This window comes from Grammomys surdaster, unplaced genomic scaffold (assembly GCF_004785775.1).
Source record: "Grammomys surdaster isolate TR1022 unplaced genomic scaffold, NIH_TR_1.0 169, whole genome shotgun sequence".
In the NCBI taxonomy this organism is placed as follows: domain Eukaryota; kingdom Metazoa; phylum Chordata; class Mammalia; order Rodentia; family Muridae; genus Grammomys; species Grammomys surdaster.
Window position 1 is genome coordinate 16,787,357 of NW_021604617.1, and position 19,907 is coordinate 16,807,263.

At 46.0% G+C, this 19,907-nt stretch overlaps 1 protein-coding gene across 2 annotated transcripts; it reads right to left on the bottom strand.

Moving 5' to 3' along the window:
• Positions 1–494: 494 nt before the first annotated feature.
• On the bottom strand, positions 495–19,737 carry Mcm3 (minichromosome maintenance complex component 3). Of its 2 annotated transcripts, XM_028766572.1 has the most exons (17): positions 19,589–19,737; positions 17,161–17,273; positions 16,575–16,783; positions 16,011–16,141; positions 13,616–13,854; positions 13,326–13,434; positions 12,012–12,165; positions 11,583–11,714; positions 10,944–11,152; positions 9,073–9,247; positions 8,603–8,729; positions 7,450–7,600; positions 4,979–5,119; positions 4,129–4,232; positions 3,614–3,690; positions 2,496–2,565; positions 495–1,146 (listed from the first exon to the last, which is right to left on the bottom strand). In XM_028766572.1, exons 1-17 carry the CDS (start codon positions 19,664–19,666, stop codon positions 948–950), a joined length of 2,418 nt encoding a protein of 805 aa, XP_028622405.1. In that variant the 5' UTR covers positions 19,667–19,737; the 3' UTR covers positions 495–947. The 2 variants fall into 2 exon arrangements, with proteins under 2 accessions (XP_028622405.1, XP_028622406.1); XM_028766573.1 differs by lacking the exon at positions 17,161–17,273 and having other exon boundaries at positions 19,589–19,641.
• Positions 19,738–19,907: the final 170 nt, after the last annotated feature.

Here is a 19,907-nt window from a genome sequence, read left to right on the forward strand (position 1 = left end):
ACAGCAGAAAACAAGGCTGGATCCTGGGGCATGAGGAAGAACTAAGGGACACGGCTTACGAAGGATATAAAACCTCATTTTATTCTAACTCTGTTACCATGTCTGCCCTTTTGGTGGTGGGTAAGTACATAAAAATAAAAGAGTTGAAAGTATAAAATCAGTGTGATGCTAGCCTCCCTTCCCGTGGCTACTCTGAAATTAGACAAGTTCATTGAGTCGTATAGTGATTTTTAACTGTAATGCTTTTGTAATTAAGTTAAAACAAAAAGAGAAATCTTAAGTGTGCGTGGGCCTGAGGCAGCTCAGAGGGTAAAGGAGCCCACTGCCAAGTCTGACTACCTGACTTGGACCCCTAGGACTCACATGGGAGTAGGGGACAACTGCCATGAGATGTCTACTACCTCCAAAAGTATGTGCCAGCCCCAACCCTCACACACACACACACACACACACACACACAAATAAATGTATCATTTTTTAAAAAGCACAGAGTATGAAGTCCACATGTACAAAATAGTTATATTTACTTAGCATCAATGTCTTGGGTATTTAGGTCAACAATAACACTAGCCTAATTGCAAGGAAAGCTTTCTCCAATCCAACTTTGAGATCCGCCTGAGCCACCCTGGCACAACAGACCTCAAGGCTTCCTGGACTAAAAGTGCTTGGGGACGGGGGATGGGGGGGGGGGGGGTAAAAACACAAGGTAACAAATGCAGAAACCAGCTGTGCCCAGAAACACAGACTTCCCACGTGTAGGACTGAAAGGTGTGTGAGGCGGGCCTTCTGCCCCAGTCCTGGTTCCTCCTCCAGCTCTTGCCCCACAGAAGAAGTCATTCACAAAGCTTCTACCAAGTCCTGATAGTCTCACTATCAGCTTCCATCTCTGGAAGTTACTGGAGAATGGAGACAGGCTGGGGACAGGGCAGTACTTGGCAGGAACAACTTCAGATAAGGAAGACGATGCCCTCAGACACCATGACCTGGTTATCATCCTGCATCCGGCTCAGTGAAGCCTGGATTTCCTCTGAGGAGAAGGGCTCTTCTTTATTCCGATTGATGGACTCCGTGAGGTGGATCATGCCCACAGACTGCGCGTGAGCTTCCTGGAACACCTCTAAGAGAGCCGCCTTAAAAGCCTTCAGCCTGCCCAAGATAGGGAAAAACGTGAGTAGAGGAGGAGCCAGGCCGGGTGGAGCACCCGTCTAACACCAGCACTGAGGAAGCCAACTTTACCTTGTCTTAGACAAACAAAATGGCCGTAAACAAACCTGCAGCAGTAAGACAAGACTGATATGGGGGAGTGTCCTTCCACTATTCTGAGCATCCTTCTTTAAAACTAACCCACGCTTCATACACAGCTTCCTGTAACTCAGGCATGAGGAGCCTCTGAAGCCTGGAGGCTGTTAAGACTAGCAGTCCTACACAAAGCACAGTAAACCGGTCGGCACGACATCTGGGTGACAGCTTACACACAGGACTTAATAGAAGCCCACGTCTCTTCACCAGAGTCTAGGGACCTCACCATGCCTCATGACCGTGCCATGTGACAAACCCAAGAATGTCTCACTGTGAACGGACAGCAGTGACATGGAGCCACCTCGGTGCCATTCAAGAACTTGACTAAGGAATCCATACCTCAAACTGGGCGAGGGGGGCACATGGCTTTAATTGGAGCCCTCAGGATGCGAGGGAAGGGGTAATCACTGAGTTGGCAGCCTGTGGAAAGACTGCAGCTCTTGAGAGTGAACTCTGTCTGGGCCGGTTCAGAAAGCAAAGCTCAATGGCTGTTTCTGGAGAGTTGAATTACAACCAGTTTTAGTGGGTTTGGTTTTTTTTTTAAAGTATTTTTCCATGTTTGGCTGCACTGTGCTTTGTATCTTTAAAAATTAACTTTAGCTATGTTGTTTCTTTGGTGTCCAGTAAATATAAATTTCAGGAAAATAAAAAGTATTTTCTGTTTAATCCCAGCATTTGGGAGGCAGAGGCAGGAGGATTTCTGAGTTTGAGGCCAGCCTGGTCTACAGAGTGAGTTCCAGGATAGCCAGGGCTACACAGAGAAACCCTGTCTTGAAAAAACAAAAAAAAAGTATTTTCTGAAACCCTAGTGAAAATCTGTTTAAAAAAAAAAGTGATCTGCAAATTTACGAGGGGGGAAAAAAAAATAGGTGTACCCTACTGAGAAGAATCGAAGGCTACAGTAAGCTACAAATCAAAGTTTGCCCTTGGTAAGTCAAGCTAGTTCCTCCTGCCTTAAAAGTAACAATTCAAACTTCCACAAAGATAGAAGCAGTAGAACAAACAGGCAGTTCTGTAAAAACGCCACAGGCCATCAGACACTGGTTTGCAACTCTCTGGGTGAGCCTGGCATAATCAGGGTGGAGTGCTGTGAAAGCTGGAATTCTAGCTCTAAGCTCATCAGAGGTGGCTGGCAGCACTCCTGAAAGCTGGTCCCTCACCAGCAGGAACTCACAAGCAGGAACAAATATTCTCACCTGGACTCACTCAGCTCCACTTTCTGGGATTCCTGGGTCTCCTGAGAATCGTCGGTCTTCGGGGTGTGCACTTCAAGGAAACAATGTTTGCAGGGGTAGGGGAGAGAGCAAGGTGAAGCCATTTCCACCAACAGTAGAAGCAGTATTCCTCCCACCTTCCTCCCGCCTTGCTAAGCTGTTGGGAGCCGACTCTTAGCCGAAAGTGGCTATCATCTTTACAGCCATCTTGAGCCATATACCCTGACAAGAGACTTGTTTCAACAGCCTGCAATAGCTGAGCGCACTCTGATAAACATCTTGTTACACTGTTTAGTGCCCCCAGCTGCCAGGTGCTCCTGGTATCCATGGCTACAAGGCACGTGACGTAGTGGCTTCAGTTGAGATTGTCCACGAGGGCAAGTCACGTGGTAAAGGGTATAAATACCCAGGATTTCCCTTCTATAGGGGAGTAGAGAAGTAGAGCAGTAGGGGAGTAGAGGAGTAGAGGAGTCGAGGAGGTAGAGGTAGAAAGTAGGAGGTAGTAAGTAGTAGGAGGTAGTAGGAAGTAGGAAGTAGAGGAAGGAGAGAAAAAGTGAGAGGTGTCAGGAGACTGAAGGAGTGAGAATATAGTAAGAAGAGAAGAAAATAAAGAAGACTTGAAGAGACTCCACCGGACTCTGGCTTGTATCTATCTTTTGCGTCTCTCGCCCCTTTTTTCCCCTTCCTCCGTCCCCACACTCTCTCTTGCTAGACCCTGACCTGCCGACCGGAGCAGCAGAACCGGCCGGCCTTTACAAAATAGCAGAACCCGACGGCCGTTACAAAAGAAACGGCAGTTACACTAAGCCTGTGAGCACTGTCTCCCATGGTTCCTACGGGGCCAGGCAGGATAATACAGGGATATCTCTGATGGTTAGGAGTTAGGCGGAGACCCTCAATGCGTTATCTGGGATGCTTACACCAGGCACGGCATAAGGTCACACAGATCAAGGAGGAGCCCAACAGCAGAGCCAAGCTTATTTTCTAACATTTGCACTGCGGGTTTCCCAGGGTCTCGTGCAAGAGGCAGTGGGAACCCACGAGAAAAGGCAGCACAAATAGCAACTGCAAGCAAGGGTCAGAAGGCCATGTTCACTCACCCTGAGGCATTTCCTTCTCTGCCTCACTGAAGTCATAAGGGTCATAGGACTCCCCATCCTTGTCATGAGTCTTCCTCCTGAAATACCCACAGCAGTCAAGAAACTGAGATGGCTTTACGGAGCCCTATTTGGGGGCTCAGACCACAAACCAAACTGAAACACCATTCTGCAAGTCCAGTCTTGCTCATACAGGCCTTCTCATGGGACACGGCCAGTCGAATCAGTTTCCAGGCTCAGGCCTGAACAAACAACTACCCTTTCAGAAAGACATTCTCCAGACCCTGCTGCCCAGTGCTCTCTACCCTTGCAATCAGTCTGACCAATGCATAAGCAAGAGGGGAAAAACAGCCTCAAAAACACTGGGAGACCTACTGATGGTGTCACTTCTGTTATAGGAACTCACACCACCTCCATCTGCAAACCCTGCAGGGCCATGAAGGACCGGACACTAACAAGCAGGGCTCTCCCCGGCCACGACAGAGCCTCGAATCTCACTTCTTATTACTCCATGATACCTTTTCCTCTTCTGCTCAGTGTCCTCCTGGCTCTTCTCCTCTTCTTCTTCCAGGTCTGATTCATCCTCACTTGGCTTCTTACGTTTCTTCTCCTTTTCCAGAACCTAGAACCAAGCCAGGGGATGTCACAGATGCCAAAACTGAGTAAGGAATAAGTAAGGAACCTGAAGTCACTTCTGCATCATGGGTATAAACGACTTTCACGTTTCTAAGACTTATCTGTACCTTCCCTGGTCCACGTCTCAGGACCAGTGGCAGGGAGAGCTTATTAGCCATCTTTCACCAATGCTGTTGAGGCTTCTCACACAGAAGTTACTTCATGTTTACTGAGTAAATAAAGAATGTTTGGAGAGGTGTCCAAACTATTATGGTTAAGGGGACGAGCCATTTCCTTATAGGTGAAATTCAACACAGCCACCCCCCCAAAAAGAAAGAAAAAGCAGGAAGATCATGGCAGATCTTCAAGGTCTACGGTTCTTCAGGTGAGCCGTAGGTACAAGGCTTACCTTCCTCCTGCCATAAACATTTCTTAAACCCCCTACCACCCCTCCCACCCCAATCTACTCCGTTTCTATCTCTCATTAGAAAAGAACAGGCCTCTAAAAGATAACACCGAAACATAATGAAAAACAAAACAAAAACCTTGCATCGAAGTTGGACAAGACAATGGAAAGAAGAGCCCAAGAGAAGGTACAAGAATCAGAGACCCATTCATTCACATGCTCTGTGAGTTCACATGAGCTTTGCTCAGTTGATTTAGAGGGCCTTGCTCTCCTGGTTTCCTCCAATCCCTCTGGCTGTAACGCTCTTTCCCCTTCCTCTTCCATGGGGTTCCCTGAAGGCGGCTCACCTTCTTGAAATAAGCATACTGAACCAGCTCCACTGCTTCCTCCGCATCCTGCAGGTCCACAGTCTTGCTCATACGGGCCTTCGCATGGGCTGTGGACAGTCGAATCAGAGTTTCCAGTGTTCGTGCTGTAACTGGAGATGTCTAAGGAAGAAAGCATTTGGGAATTACATGTACAGAAACATGTGTCTTATGGCACAGAAAAAGAAAGAAGGAAATACCAGAAATGCTCAGAAAGCCCAAGATCTGACTTCTCTATAGGTGAGGCCATTTAAAGTTCAAATGTCAACCAGTGCCCAACTAATGCCACCCTCAAGCCATATCAGAAGTCTCTCTCTCCAGTGGGCAGTGGAGAAAGCTGCACAAGGTGCTGAGAGTAAGTGGCAGGCAGATGAGTGCCCAGCCCCAAACACGACATTTATACCATCAGGTGCAGGGAACAGTTGGAAGAGGGAAAAAGAGTAAAAGAACCAAGACAGGCAGAAGACCTGTGCAATGCTGTCTTCTGGACAAGTCTCTCCAATCACAAATTCACAGCAGCTGGGGATGTCTACACTGAGTCTGCCCAAGGCCACTGATAGCAAGGCACAAATAGGGAAGGACTCCAGTGGCCCTGCTCACTGCTACACTCTTTGCTACCAATAGATTTGAGGAGAGAGGGAATCATTTGTATATCCACTGGGACTGAGGAAGTATTAATGAACAGTTAATCACAAACATAATCCTGGTTAAACTAAACAGAAACCAAAAGTCATAGATCTGCAAGACACTGGCAGGGCAGAGGAGAGGCTGCTAAGGATGGGAAGTGAGAAAGGGCTAGGGGTGCAGGGGAGAGGGCGCTAGGGATGCAGGGGAGATGAGCCATCAGAATATGTTCTATACAATGCAAGTATCAAGAACTAAATGAATTTTTAAAATTTACAAAGGTAAGAAAACTGGCTAAAATATAAGTGAGAAAGCATTCAAGGAAGAGGCACGGTTGAGTGAGAAAGAAGTAGCCTTCCCACAACTGCCTAGAAACAGTGAGAGCATAAAAGTGAGGGCAGGGAGAGCAGTTCTTAGTGCAGGCCCACAGTGCATTGGAGAGCCGGAGAGCCGAGCCCTACGTGAGGAGACATGGGAAGAGCTGAATCTGTCAAGGCCACCTGTACAAAAGGGAAGCTCTGAGGACAGGTATCTGTCTCAGTGAGAAGGAGGCTGGCACACTCCCACCTAGCGGCTCACAGGAGGCTGTAAACAAACAGGGAGCCTGCGTCTTCTTAAAGTGCCATTGAGTGTTAGGATCCTTGGCCTACTGAGTCACACTGTGCTTACTGTGAGTTCCAGAGAGTTCTAATGCCCTGCCACTGCCCAACGCTCTCACGGGTAAGGAGACGGGCCTTAGCAGTGAAAGGATGCATACCAGGCTGCACACCAGCTGCAGAGCTCTGACTGGCACACGAGTTACCCCTTCAATGTCTCCCGTTATATGAACCTCCAGTGCCACATGCAGTCCACCTTTGGACCTTCTAACTTCCCATTTACCCCCACACAAATCTTCAAAAAATCAACTCGACAAGAACACATTCACACTTGCGATGTGGAACACCACCAGTGCTAGACACTCCGTTACAAGCTACGATTTCTGCATCACCTAAGAATTCTGTGCAATCTTCATGTGCACTAACAGAGCCAGAGAGCTCTAACTGAGGGATCAACCAGGACCACACCCACAATGGCCTGTCACACTCAGTTCTTGCTCCAGTGAGCAAGGGGCACAGGTTGAACGGGCACACTGGAATAGTTTGTGTACAGGGAGGATCGGTCATAAAGGGAGAATTTAGTATGGAAACCACTGATGCTCTGTGCATCCCACCATGGGCAGAGGGGAAGTAAAGTACTATGAGAGGACCCTGAGACAGAACAAGTACGAGGTGACAGTAGAGGGCCTGAAGGCCTCTCATATAAGCCTGGCTTTGAACTTGGGTCCTACAAGAACTACACCATTCCTGGAAGATGCAGGTTAAGTTCAACTCTATTAAGTCACACTAGAAATTGTGCTGAATCATGGTTTCTCAGCTTCTAGTTTTTTTGCCTAAGTATTACTGAGACTCACACCCATGTAGGGACTTCTACTGGCAAAGCCGCTTGTCTTCACGTCCATTCTCTTCCAAGCACCACACTGAGTACATGATAAATGTATGACCCTTCTATCCACCTCCCTGCCTCCTCCTCTCCAGTCTGACCTCTGAGCTCTGTTCTCACATGTGTGAACAGTGGTCAGGTCCCAGGTCACTGGGGGACATTCTTACTGTGTCTGAGGTCTTGGTTTTCACTCATTTCAGAAAGGATTAAGTAAATGTCTCTCGACAGAAAGTTCTTCAGACCAGGAAGGACAGTCAAGTACAAACTCCCCAGGTTACCAGAGAGCAGGAACTCCAGCCCTCACGTTCTAACTAAGGAAGCCTCAGGACCACAACCTACCGTGTACTCACCCGGGCAGTGTCTGAGCTCATGCTGTCCTGGCTGCGCAGGCGTGAGTATTCTTCTGCAATGTAGGCTGCTGACTCCTGCGTCAGGGTGGGTTTAATAATTTTGGCCACATGGATGTACTTCTTCATGAAAGCTGCGCTCACCATCTTCTCCCTGGATTCAAGAGAATGAATGCCACTTTCCTAACCTACCTGGGGCAATGCTTTTATCTCTTGGAGAAGGGAACACACAAAGCAATTCTAGTAATCTCTATTTAACTCAGGTGTTATCCCTGAGTCATGAAGTTTAAAAAGGAAGTTCTAGTGTTACAAGTTTGTTAGTTTTGTTTTGTTGTTTTGTTTTTGTTTTTTTTCAAGACAGGGTTTCTTTTTGTGGCTCTGGCTATCCTAAAACTCACTTTGTAGACCAGGCTGGATCTGCAACTATATGAGTGCTGGGAACTGAACTCTGGTCCTCTGGAACTGCTCTTAACTGCTGTGCCATCTCTCCAGCCCCTTGACCCCATTTTTGAAAATAGGGCCTCTCTATCTGTCACTGGCTGACCCAGAACCCATTGTGTAGAGCAGGTTGGCCTAAAACTCAAATCCTCCAGTCTCTACCTCCCAAGTGCTGGGATTAAAAGTATGTTCCACCACATCTGCTGCATAGCCTATTTTATATGTGAGAATACTGGTTCAAAGACGTCAACTCAAATTCAGTGCAGTGATACTTTTTTCTGAAGTATCTCATGTCTGAGCACCCAATCAAGTCTCCTCTACTCAAAGTCATCCTCAAAGCCTCTTCTGCCTGCTACCGACTAATCATCACCAAAAATCTCCACAAAGGACCACAGGACAATAAGAGGACAGATCACATACCCACTAGCACTTGGGCACACTGTCGTCAAAAAAAGGAAATTTTAAGACAGGTTATCTGTAGTCCAGGCTAGCTTTAGATTCATAATCCTCCTGCCTCAGCCTCTCAAGTACTGAGATTACAAGTGTGAGCCACGCCTGGCTCTCAAAACTATCTGTTTCAGTAAAGATCTGAGCCTGAACTGAATCAACCAGACATATCAAGGCAATTGGCTAGGTCAAATGCTCTATCTGTAGACCCAAAAAGATGTACTCTAACAAAATCTCAGGTCTCTGAAGGAAGAAATAAGAAGAGGCTTACCTTTTCTTCTTGGTCCCATGTAAAAGGTTGTCATGCTTCTCATAAATCCGGGTATCTTGCTGGTCATCCTGGGTAAAGTCGGGATCGTCTGTGGCCAGGATATCCACTGAACTACCCAATGGCAGAGCTGGCAAACACAGGTTGAGACAAAGGACGTTAAAAGTTTAATGTCCAAGAGAATTTGCCTCTTTTTCAGCACAGAAAGAGATGAGACCAGACAGGAACCCAGGAGGAAACAGACATACAGACCTCACAAATGTAAAGCTTACAACTGCCCAAGAAAAGGTAAGAGATACAGCAAAACCCCAAAACGGACACTCAACCTCTAGTGAGCAGCCAAGTGCGGTCAGGAAGGTGATGGTACCCGCAATATTAACCACACACAGACAGTCACAGCCTGGGGCTGGGCCAATGACAGTGACATCCATTAGGACCCTCCACCAGCCAGTCTTGCTATTCTCTATACTCACCGTCACCATCCTGCTCCCCCGGGGCCCTGTATCGGTGCATCCTAAGGACGTGGTCTGAGATCTCCCGATCCTGCTCAGGGTCCATCTGATCCAGCATGATGAAGAGCAGGTCAAATCGAGACAGCAGTGAGTCCTGCAGCCCAATGTTCTCCATAGGTGTCTTATACTGATCATACTGGAGGACAAGAGGACAACCAACCAAGTAGAAGCCACATCAGTAGGAAGGAGAGACATCAAGGCCAAATCAATCCTGGGGTGAGACTGTAAGGCTGGACCACACAAAATACAACAGGCAAGCCGAAAATTTGGACCAGGATACAGCTCAGTGGTAGAGTGCACCTCTAGCATATATGAGGGCCTCAGGCCTCAGGATCACTGGATAGCAATATGGTAGGAGAGAAGTCATCTCTCCTAAGTTGTCCTCTAACCTTCACATGCATGCTGCACTCACATACCTCCACGTAAAAATAAATGCTTGTTCTGTTTTCAGAGAAGGTCTCTGACTGACCTGGTCATCCTGGAACTTGCTACAGAGAAGGCTGGCCTTGAATGCACAGAAATCTGTCTGCCTCTGCCTCCTGAGTGCTGGGATTAAAAGCATGCTGCCACCACACCCAGCACAAAATCAATCATCCTCAAAAGGAACAAAAAAGCTTAAATGTACATATCGGTAGTGTTCACCTACAGATCCTGAAAGTACAGCATCCACGGAAAGTACTGCAGCCTCAGTCCTAACAGAAGGGAAACAATCACTGTCTAGTTCACTAGCATCACTGTGTAAGTTCACACAAAGAAACATTGGAAAACTGTTTAAAAAGGTAAGCTCCTAAGTTTGGTTTTCAGTTTTATCAGGAAGCCACTATACTGCCACCCACAGTAGCATACCAGGAATAATTTCATGTTTATTACAGCACGGCTCACTACAGCCAAGATATGGAATTGGTTTACATGTCCACCCAAAGATGAATGGATACGAAAATGACATAAGATTACTTAAAAATAAACAAACACGCCAGGATGCCCTTAATCCCAGTACTCGGGAGGGAAAGGTAGGCATATTTCTAGATTCAAGGCCAGCCCGAGCTACATAGTGAGTTCCAGAACATCAGAGCTATATATAGTGAAACCCTGTCTCAAAAACAAACAAACAGACAAACAGACAGACAGACAGACACAGACACAGACACAGACACACACAATCACAACTCCTCAACTATGGACCCCAAACCCAGTATTGGGAGAGTGACAGAAAACTGGCATCAGAAACTGTTTCCCAGATGCACAATGACCATAAATGAACTCAGAACCAACCATGAAATGAATCTGAGAGATTCCCCAACAGTGCTAGCTTCGGCTGCATCATGCAATGTCAATAAAGCCTTGTTCTGAACACACATATGCGTTCTCATGCTGTACGCTGCATGACTCCCAACACCAACAGTGCCTGGAAGACCAAGGCTCAGGGCTGAGATCACTTGATGAGCCATAGTGCTTTTGCTTCACATACAAGGACCAGAGAAGCATAATGACCCAATTACATCAACTGTTAGCTAGCTAGCATCCAAAACAGCAAAATCCACGTTCACTCACAGACCTTGTCTCAAAAGTAAAGTGGAGAATGACACCCAACATTGACCTCTGGCCTACATATAAATATACAGGCACAGATGCACTCGCACAGAAAGTGAACCTGCATACAGTCACAGACATGCACACATGATTTATTTTGTTATATAGGAACTATGAAGAATACCTGCTGTGATCCAAGGGCAGTAACAGGATGAGCTGACCTTTAATAAACCTCTTAGTCTAGCCATTAAGCAAAACCAAATTGGTCCAAGAAGAGCGGTTATGGGCCCAATTCCACTCACCCTGCCGTAGACTGGATTGGCAGCTGCCAAAACACTGCAGCGGGCATTGAGCCTGGCATGGATGCCAGCCTTTGCAATGGTCACTCGACCCTGCTCCATCACCTCATGGATGGCCGTGCGGTCCATGTCAGACATCTTATCAAACTCATCGATGCAAACCACTCCTCGGTCAGCCAGGACCATGGCACCAGCTTCCAGACGGCGCTCCCCTAGGAAGAGAAGAGGTAATTGTATGTGCCACAGGTCAGGGGACGGAGACAGATCCCAGCACCTGTCCTCATAGTGCATGAGAACACAGTAAGAGACTTCACATCACAAGAGCCTCTCACATCCTCAAGTGACATCCAACTAGAGTTCCTTTCCTGCTACTCCAGTCTTTCCCCCAATTTTATTTTCCCCTTTTCCTAAGTTGCTGGCTTCCCTTTTGTCATCATTTAAACCATCTTCTCAAACACATTTTTAGCTACAGAGCCCTAAAGCCTTCAATAAATTTATCCACTCCTCCAGAGCTCTGTCTTATAACAACACACCCCACTCATCTTTCAAATGGTCCAAACACAAGCCAGCACCTACAAGCTTGAAGAATCTCATCTGCGCAGTCTCAGGCTGGGCCTCTGACAAGGCGCCGCACGCCCTTACCTGTTTCCTGGTCTGTAGTGACAGCAGCTGTGAGACCCACTCCAGACGAGCCCCGACCTGTGGTGGGAATGGCCCTGGGTGCGGTGCAAAGCACATACCGCAGAAGCTGGGACTTGGCAACTGATGGGTCACCTACGGGACAAGGTGGTGATGATTCTCTAGGAAAGCCCCATGCACCCCAGCAAATTCTGCTTCTACTAAGAATATGTTAACGGTTACTTCTTTCTTTCCCTTTTCCCATTTGCAGAATACAGTCTTGGTCAAATAAATCAGAACTTCAGGGATGATTTTAAAAAGACAAAAACCACCCATGTTAGCCTTCTGTACTTTGGTGGGGCTAAAACATGACCAGATACAGAGTTACAATTTGACACAGACATTCTTACAAGCCTGTTGTTCCTCAGGTCTAACACACCCCCAGCACTGTACCTATCAGAAGGATATTGATGTCTCCACGGATGTGGCTGCCGTTTTCAAGTTCCCGCTCCACCCCTCCCAGGAGCAAACAGAGGATTGCCTTCTTGACGTAGTCATGCCCATGGATGCTAGGGGCTAACGACCGGGCCAACTGCTCAAAGACATCCTGGAGGACAAAGAACCAAGAGTGAAAAGCCTTGTGACACCCGGGGGGCGGGGGGGGGAGGGTTTCTGGAGCCCATAGAAAAGATAAACCCAGGTTCTAAAACCAAAAGCTTTGCTCCAAGACAACCCCATTCAGACAAGTAGCAGGGCAGATAAAGAGGTAGCCTACAGCACAAAACTTGCAAAGTCTCATCTTCAGGAGAATATACCTGCAATCCTGCACTTGGTATCTGAGGCAGAGGGATTGTGATTTAAGGCCAGCTTGTGTTAAATGGGGAGCTCCCAGACCAGTGTGGGCTATACAGTTAGATTCTGCCTCAGAAAACAATGGTGGGGAACAGGGGAGGGAAGTCCCTTAGGCCACCATGTGGTTGTTGGGACTGCATACTTTCTAAGTTAGAACTTTGCCCTTTTCTTCTGTCTCTTTCAGGCCAGATCCTAAGTCTACTTTTCCTGATATTCCAGGCTTCCGTATTTTCTCAGTCCTCCCTCCCCATCGTGTGGCTGCCTATTCACCACGCCTAACTCACACAGCATGGCACGCTCTCTCTCATCTATGAATCTGTAACAAACTTCCAAACCTAGAAGAACAGACATACCAGGCTGGGGATGCAGCTCAGTGGGACAGAATTTAGCTAACTCATACAAGGCAAGGCCTCTGAGCTTAATCTCCAACACAATAAGCACATTCCCAGTGCAAACAAACATACATACTGTTCTCTGGTATATACACACACATAAATGGTGAAAAGTAAGTAAATACAGTTTAAAAAGAAAAACTAAAAACACAGATGGTAGTATACGCAGGAGGAACGGGAGTTCAGGGATAGCCTGGGCTACACAAGCCAATCTCAATAAAACTAAACTAGTTAGTGATAAATAAGGCTTAATGGTACACCAATATTCTAAGTTGTACATTCTTAATTTGGTTAAGTTCAACTGAGCAGCCCAGAAGACACAAACAACAGGTGCCACCAATAAAATGGCAAAAATACCCTTAACTTGTCAGTTGGAACAAAACTGGAAGCTAGCAACAAATACTTCAGGGAAAAAGAAAAAAGAAAAGGAAACAACTTCCTCCAGATCCAGCACAAAGATGGCCACAAGCAGGGAGCCAGGAAGCGACACTTTCAAAGCAAACTCACTCCCCACTCAACTGACCTTGGAGCGAGTTTTGCTGAACTTCTTGATCTTGGCTATATCGTCTGCAGAGAATGCAGGCTGAATATCCTTGCTCATCTGCTTCACGTTACAGGCAATCAGGACGGTTCTGCAACACAGTGGAGGGGAAAGCCAGGTGAGTCTCCAGCAGTGCTAAACACTCTTGGTCTGTTAAACTAAGACTCAGCAGAGCTCTCTGTGCACGAGCTACAGTGAGGATGGAATGCCTAAGGAATGTATGTGGGAAGGTGGGAATCCTAGGCTAGGCCACCGCACAGCAGACCCTTTACCTGAAGGTCCCCGAGGTGTAGCCGCCCTTCTTCCCTGGAAGGCAGCGGTAGGTCCCCACCACCTGTATTCTGTCACCAGGTTTCACTTTATCCACCAGATCATCGTCTAGAATGACATCCACAGAGCGAGGAAGCTGACCAGCAGGGGCCTTCTCCGGCATCTCCTGGATGGTGATGGTCTGGTGGTCCTTGTAGACAGATAGGCCATACTCTGTCTCCAGGGGGTTGTTCTCCTCATCCTACAGACAAGAAAAAAAGTCATTTTAGTCTTGTCTTAAAAAATGTAGCATTCATCTGACATGAAAAACATCTTTTAGCAACTTTACTATCTCAAACCATAATAAACATGTATGCATCTCTTCCAGCCTTTCTAACCTGATCCTTGAATTAATAACAAATCAACCAGTGGAAGGGTCAGTTTTCACTGATGGGACCATGGCTGTACTAACACCCAAATTAAAGTCCTGACTCCCCACACTGATGCTGAATCTGAGATTATAATCTCATACAGGTTTTCTCTTCCTTTTGCTTTCTTTGTTTTGTCTTTGAGACAGAGGTTCCATGTGTATGTATCCTGGCCTGGAAGTAACTCTAAGATCCACCTGCCTGTGCCCCCTGCATGCTGGGATTAAGGACATGTTCCACCATGCCCAGCTCTGATGCAGTTTTTCTACTCCAGGAAATACACAATAGAAACACGGATCCAAAGCTACAAACTGCTCACAGCAGCACCATTCCTAACAGGCAAAATTTAAAGAATATCCAAATCTATCAACAGAATAGGTACATAATGTGGCATCATCTTCACACAAATAAGACAACCTGTGGGTATACACAACGTTACACAAAAGCTACAAGAGCATGTACATAAGAAAACAGCCAAAAGCTGCAGTTCTCAACTTGTGGGCCATGAGCCCTTTGGGGGTTGAATGATCCCTTCACAGGGGTCACCTAAGACCACCGAAAACCACAGATATGTACATTATGATTTCTAACAGTAGCAAAATTGCAGTTATGAAGTAGCAACGAAAATTATTTTACAACTGGAGGTCACTACACCATGAGAAACTGTGTTAAAGGTTATTAAACAGAATAAGAAGGCTATGAGCCACTTGGCAAAAGCAATCCCTACTGTTAAGACAGTAGGACTGCCAGGCGCGGCATCACACGCCTTTAATCCCAACACTCGGAAGACAGAGGCAGGTGGCTCTCTGTGAGTTCAGGGCCAGTCTGCTCTACACAGTAAGCTCCAGGACAGCCAAAGCTATGTATGTAGAGAGAGCCTTTCTCCAAAGGATAGCATGGCCTTCAGTAGGAATTTCTAAGTACTGACTGACAAGTTTGTTTTCCACTTTAAATGCTGGTTATATGAGTATATTCTGCTTGTAAAAACTTGAATTATACACTTTAGTGTTTTCAAATATATACCAATCATATATATGTATACATACATATATATATATATATATATGCTTTCATAAAAAACATTAAGAAGTGCTTCCATAATATGTGAATTTCTTAAAACCACAAAAGCCACTGTATGCTTACTGAGTGTTCACTATGTCCCAGGAACTACTATCACGTGCAATTATCATAACCTTATAAAATCGAGTATCTTCTTCACAGGCAAGGACAATTTCACGAGAAAGGTATCCTCTGACTAAATGAGTATAGATGTTAAGTAATCAATAGTAACAACCTCTTGTCTCACTAAAACAGTTATCTTCAATTTTTCCACCCTGAAAACCATAGAAAAAGCATTTTACTGTCTTTTCCCCAAATCCACCGAAATATCTGCAAAGATTATACTGCAGCATCAAAAAACAGAAGCATCTTGCATCTTCTTACTTTTAAAAAGCACATTATATTACTATGATTTAAACTCTGTAAAAAATGCATGTCATCCAATGATGTTCTTCCTTCTTTTTGGCTTTCTATATTCCAATGTTTCTAAACTTAACTTGTGAGGTGCACACACGTGTGTCAGTCAGTGCACACACTCATGCAAGTGGAGATCAGAGCCTGACTTCAGATTTCCCCTTCATCTCAGCTGGGCTTGTTCTCTCTTCTTCAAAGATGGCCGGGATTAGAAGGCACATGCCCAGCCTTTTACTTGGGTGCTGGAGAATCAAACCCAGGTCCTCCTGCTTCCAGAACACTAAGCCAACTGCCTAACCTCAAACTATAATCTTTAAAAAAATAATAAAAAAAAAAAGGTAGGATCTCTGTATTAAACTTTATCTTAAACCAATCTTTTTTTCTGAACTAATCCTTACCTCACATACCTACTTTTAGAACTTTTAGAATAAAGACTTCAGATTCTATACAACTGCTTGAATTTGCAGTCACCTCCGATTCCGAGCCCCCAAAACACCCAACTGAGTCACGTCCTCACCTTTGTGGGATAAACAGAACTGGATGGGAAAGCCACCAGTGTGGTGAGGTCAGAGTAGCGTCGCTCTATGGTCTTCTTAGTAGCAGGACAGTAGTGAACACTGCGAACGACTTTGGGGCGAACCAGAGAGCCTAGGGACACAAAGGTGTGCACAAAGTCACCCAATGGCACACTGACAGACAACGGAGGATCTAAATTCATGCAAGGCCTTTAAATACTACACTCTTCCCCCTGTTTTCCTAACACTTGTCATTTGTCCTTCTTCACATCTATACATAGGGTACCACTGGATCCATATGTGGTTTTAAGTAACACTGATGTCACCGAAGGGATAGTTGAGGGTTGCAGTAAGAAAGGAAGAGGAGGACTCTTCCAGCTTGGGGAATTCACTGTTCTTCTACCACTGCTGGTCACTCCCAGTCCCCTGAGTGCCGCGGCCCGAGTTGCTTCACATTTTACTATTTAATTTCACTGTTTCCTACAAGTTCCCCAGATACACTACAGCTCCCCTGAATCTATCCTACCGTTTTCTTAGAGCCCTAGCACTGTCTTCGATCCACTCACATTTAGTAACGATGCCTTCCACGCAGACCACACAGCTGAGGAAGCAGGAGGTGAGAGTCCGGGGAGAGACGTGCTTTGAGCCAAAGCTGCCCTCCAAGCCTATGTAGAACTCCTCATACTGCTTGGCGTAGGTAGCGTCAATGGAGGCCACGAAATCCTTCAAGGCCCGCTGGAAGGCAACCAGCTCCTCAAAAGCATTGTTCAGGAGGCTGCATGTGGTCGAGACAAAGAACCATTAGACAGAGCTCAGGAAGCTGACCCTCGAAACAGGAAGGAACAACATTGGGTCAGGGAAAGAAAATCCATGTCTACTTTGTCCTGCCGCTGTGTAAGACTTGGTAAAGTACATCAGAACTGAAGTTAATGTCAAGTCATCAAAGATGTAAAACATGATGCTCGGGAAAACATTGGAGGATGGAAACACCTGAGACCACCTCTTCTCTGGGAGACAACGCCAGCCTGTGTGTAGTAGGTCAAGTCCACGAAATCTAGGTCTTCCCCAGGGAAGCCTGTTCCAATCTAAACCTGATGCCTTCCTTGCTCCCTGAAAAGCAGCAGACCCCCAGGAAGCCCTGTCATGGCTCACCGGTTAGCCCTCTTTTCATTTTTCCTGCGCAGGTCATTCACGCTGACAATCAGCCGATACTGGTTGTCACTGATCAGCTCCCGAACTTTGTTCTGGTAAATTCCTTGGTCTTCCTGCGAAGCAGGAATAAGATAGATCAAATCAAGTGATTTACATTATTAAATTTTTTGACACATTAAATTAAGACATTAACAACTCAAAAGTGTTTCAGACCAGAAGCAACCCTTGAAACAAACCCTCTGGAGCCCAGATGACTGCAAACGGCTCTTCAGTCTTTCCCTTTCACTCCCCGGCCTCAGATTTCACCTACAATCTATTAGGAGATTCCTAAGAATCATAAAGTTAATGTCATCAAAGACACCAAGGGTCCCCTTTCTATAGGTTCTTGGTTTTATTCATAGCAAGTTTGGATCCCCAATGCTGCCTGGAAGGAGATACAAAGAGGAAACTCAGGTGGGGCATGAAGCTAAACTACAATTCCAGCACTCAGGCATCTGAGGCAGGAGGATCACCACTGAGTCCAAAGCGAGGCTACGGAGTAACACTGCTTCAAGAGCGACAACCAAAAGAACAAGCAAGCAGATAGTTTCATGGTGAGAATCTGTGAACATTGGTAGAAAGGGGTGTCTTCAAGTGACAGTAAGCCTGTCCTGAGTCTAAGGGACAGCCAGCTAGGGATTCAGGTAATATCAGAAGGTCAACAGGCAGGCAGGCTCAGCAGTGGGGTCTGCAGCTGCATCAAGAACTTGGGCATACTTAAGGATGTATTACTTGAAGGCATAGCGGTCATTTCTGTGTTCTTTATCTAGTCCTCTGGCGCAACATACTTCTGCCTTTCACCTGAAGGATGGTCTTTCCTACATTATAAAAGAGGATTCCCTCATCATGGGGTGAGGTCTACGCCTTTCTGGACAAAGAAAGCATACCTGCTGTCTACGTCAACAGAGCATTAGGGAGAACTGAGCATTCAATTTATAGAGAGGTGACTGATCATGAGAGGATACTATTTATACCAGGGGAGATTTAACATAAAAGTATTCAAAAGTCCTAAGCGGAGACTTGGGAGCTACTTAAAGCCTACACCAGCAAAGATGACACTGGACACTAACTATGTCACTTACACACAAGGATGCCAGCATGTTGATACATGTCTCAATGTGCCCAGGAAGTAGACGGCTGCAGACAACCCTTCCTCCTGCCCAGAATCCCCTATCACGTGTTGTCCCCGTCATTAACAGTCCTCCTATATGCTTACTTTTTAATTGGGACTTAGAATGACCTAAGTCTTAAAGACCAATAAGTCAAAAACCTTGATAATATGAAAATTTAATTTTAAAATCTGGATGCTAACAACACACCTGACTACAGTTGCAGACATATTTCAAAATCACGATGTATATTTGAAATATACACAAAAATGTTAATTTAAATACTCTTAAAATTCAAATTGTTTTTCGTTGATCAACAAACTTTCAGGGCTCATCAACATCCTATAGCTTTAAATTTTGGGTTACACTTAAACCCCACTTTACTTGCAGACAAAACACGTTTGATTAGAAATAAGAAATCTGCCTAAGTTGTTAGTCCCACCCCGCACCCCCATCAAGTCAGTCATTAAATCTGAAGGCTCTAAGCCAGTTACATTAGCCCTTTCAAGTAAGAGTAGAGACAGGTTTGACCATCTGTTTACACCTGACCAGTCTCCGTGCAAGTTGGGGGGGGGGGGGGCGTGCTGGGGTGATCACATGACTTAAGACAGAAACTAAATGGCTTTGGAGAAAATTCTAGTAACTCATTAAGATATGCAGGAGAAAGAAAATGACAAGAAGAGAAAATGACCAAAATACAAGATGTGCTTATGAAGTTTCATAATGAATCTCGCAGGTATAATTAACATATCCTAAAGCAAGAGAGTGTTCAAGAAAAATACGCTGCTCGGGGGGGAGAGGGGGAAGACGGCAAGCACAAGGCCTGGGTACCAGCTACACCACCGCAAAAACAACAACAAAACAAGAAAAAAATCCATTGACTCATTAAAATAAAAAAAGACATGAAAGTAGGCAATCAGTAGCAGCAACAAAAAGAGCGACGAGAAAGAAATATGATCAAAATACATATGTTTATGAAACTAATACGTATAATAACAAGCAAAGAATGTAGCTTTTAAAATTTTGAGGTACACCTGAAGTAAAAAAAAACAAAAAAAAAACAAAAAAAAAAAACAGGAAATTGCAGAGAAAAGAAGTATCAGCGGCCCTGGCCTTCCGCGGGGACCCCAGCACCGTGCCGGGTCATCTGCGGAACCCCATCAGCTGTGCCCGGTCACCCGTGGGGACCCCAGCACCGGCCCAGGTCACCCGCGGGACGCCATCAGCCGAGCTCGGTCATCCGCGGGACCCCAGCACCGGGCTCGCGGCCCGAGCCTCACCTCGTCATCCAGGAAGTCCAAGTACTCTCTCTGTGCTTCCCGCAGCTCCACATCGTCCAGTACTACGGTGCCTGCCATGCCGCTGCCCCGAAATCGCCGGCCACCAAACCGGCCCGAAACAAACCTGTGACTCCGCCCTGGCGCGAAAACTTACCAAGTTTTCCCGCCACGGAAGTTTATGGTGGAGGAAGCATGGAACAGAGACGCGTTATGATTGGCTGATCTCTTCAATAGCTTTTCATTCGGTGCCTGGATTGGAGAGAAATGGTCGCTTTCTCCGCTCTAATAGGAAGACTGACCAATAGGACAGAGAAGACGC

Coding starts and splice junctions, on each gene's coding strand:
- Mcm3 (XM_028766572.1), bottom strand. CDS start 19,666: ATGGCAGGCACCGTAGTACTGGACGATGTGGAGCTGCGGGAAGCACAG. Junction 12,166..13,325: donor TCAGCAAAACTCGCTCCAAG/GTCAGTTGAGTG, acceptor TTTGTCCTCCAG/GATGTCTTTGAGCAGTTGGC. Junction 11,715..12,011: donor CATCAATATCCTTCTGATAG/GTACAGTGCTGG, acceptor CTTGTCCCGTAG/GTGACCCATCAGTTGCCAAG.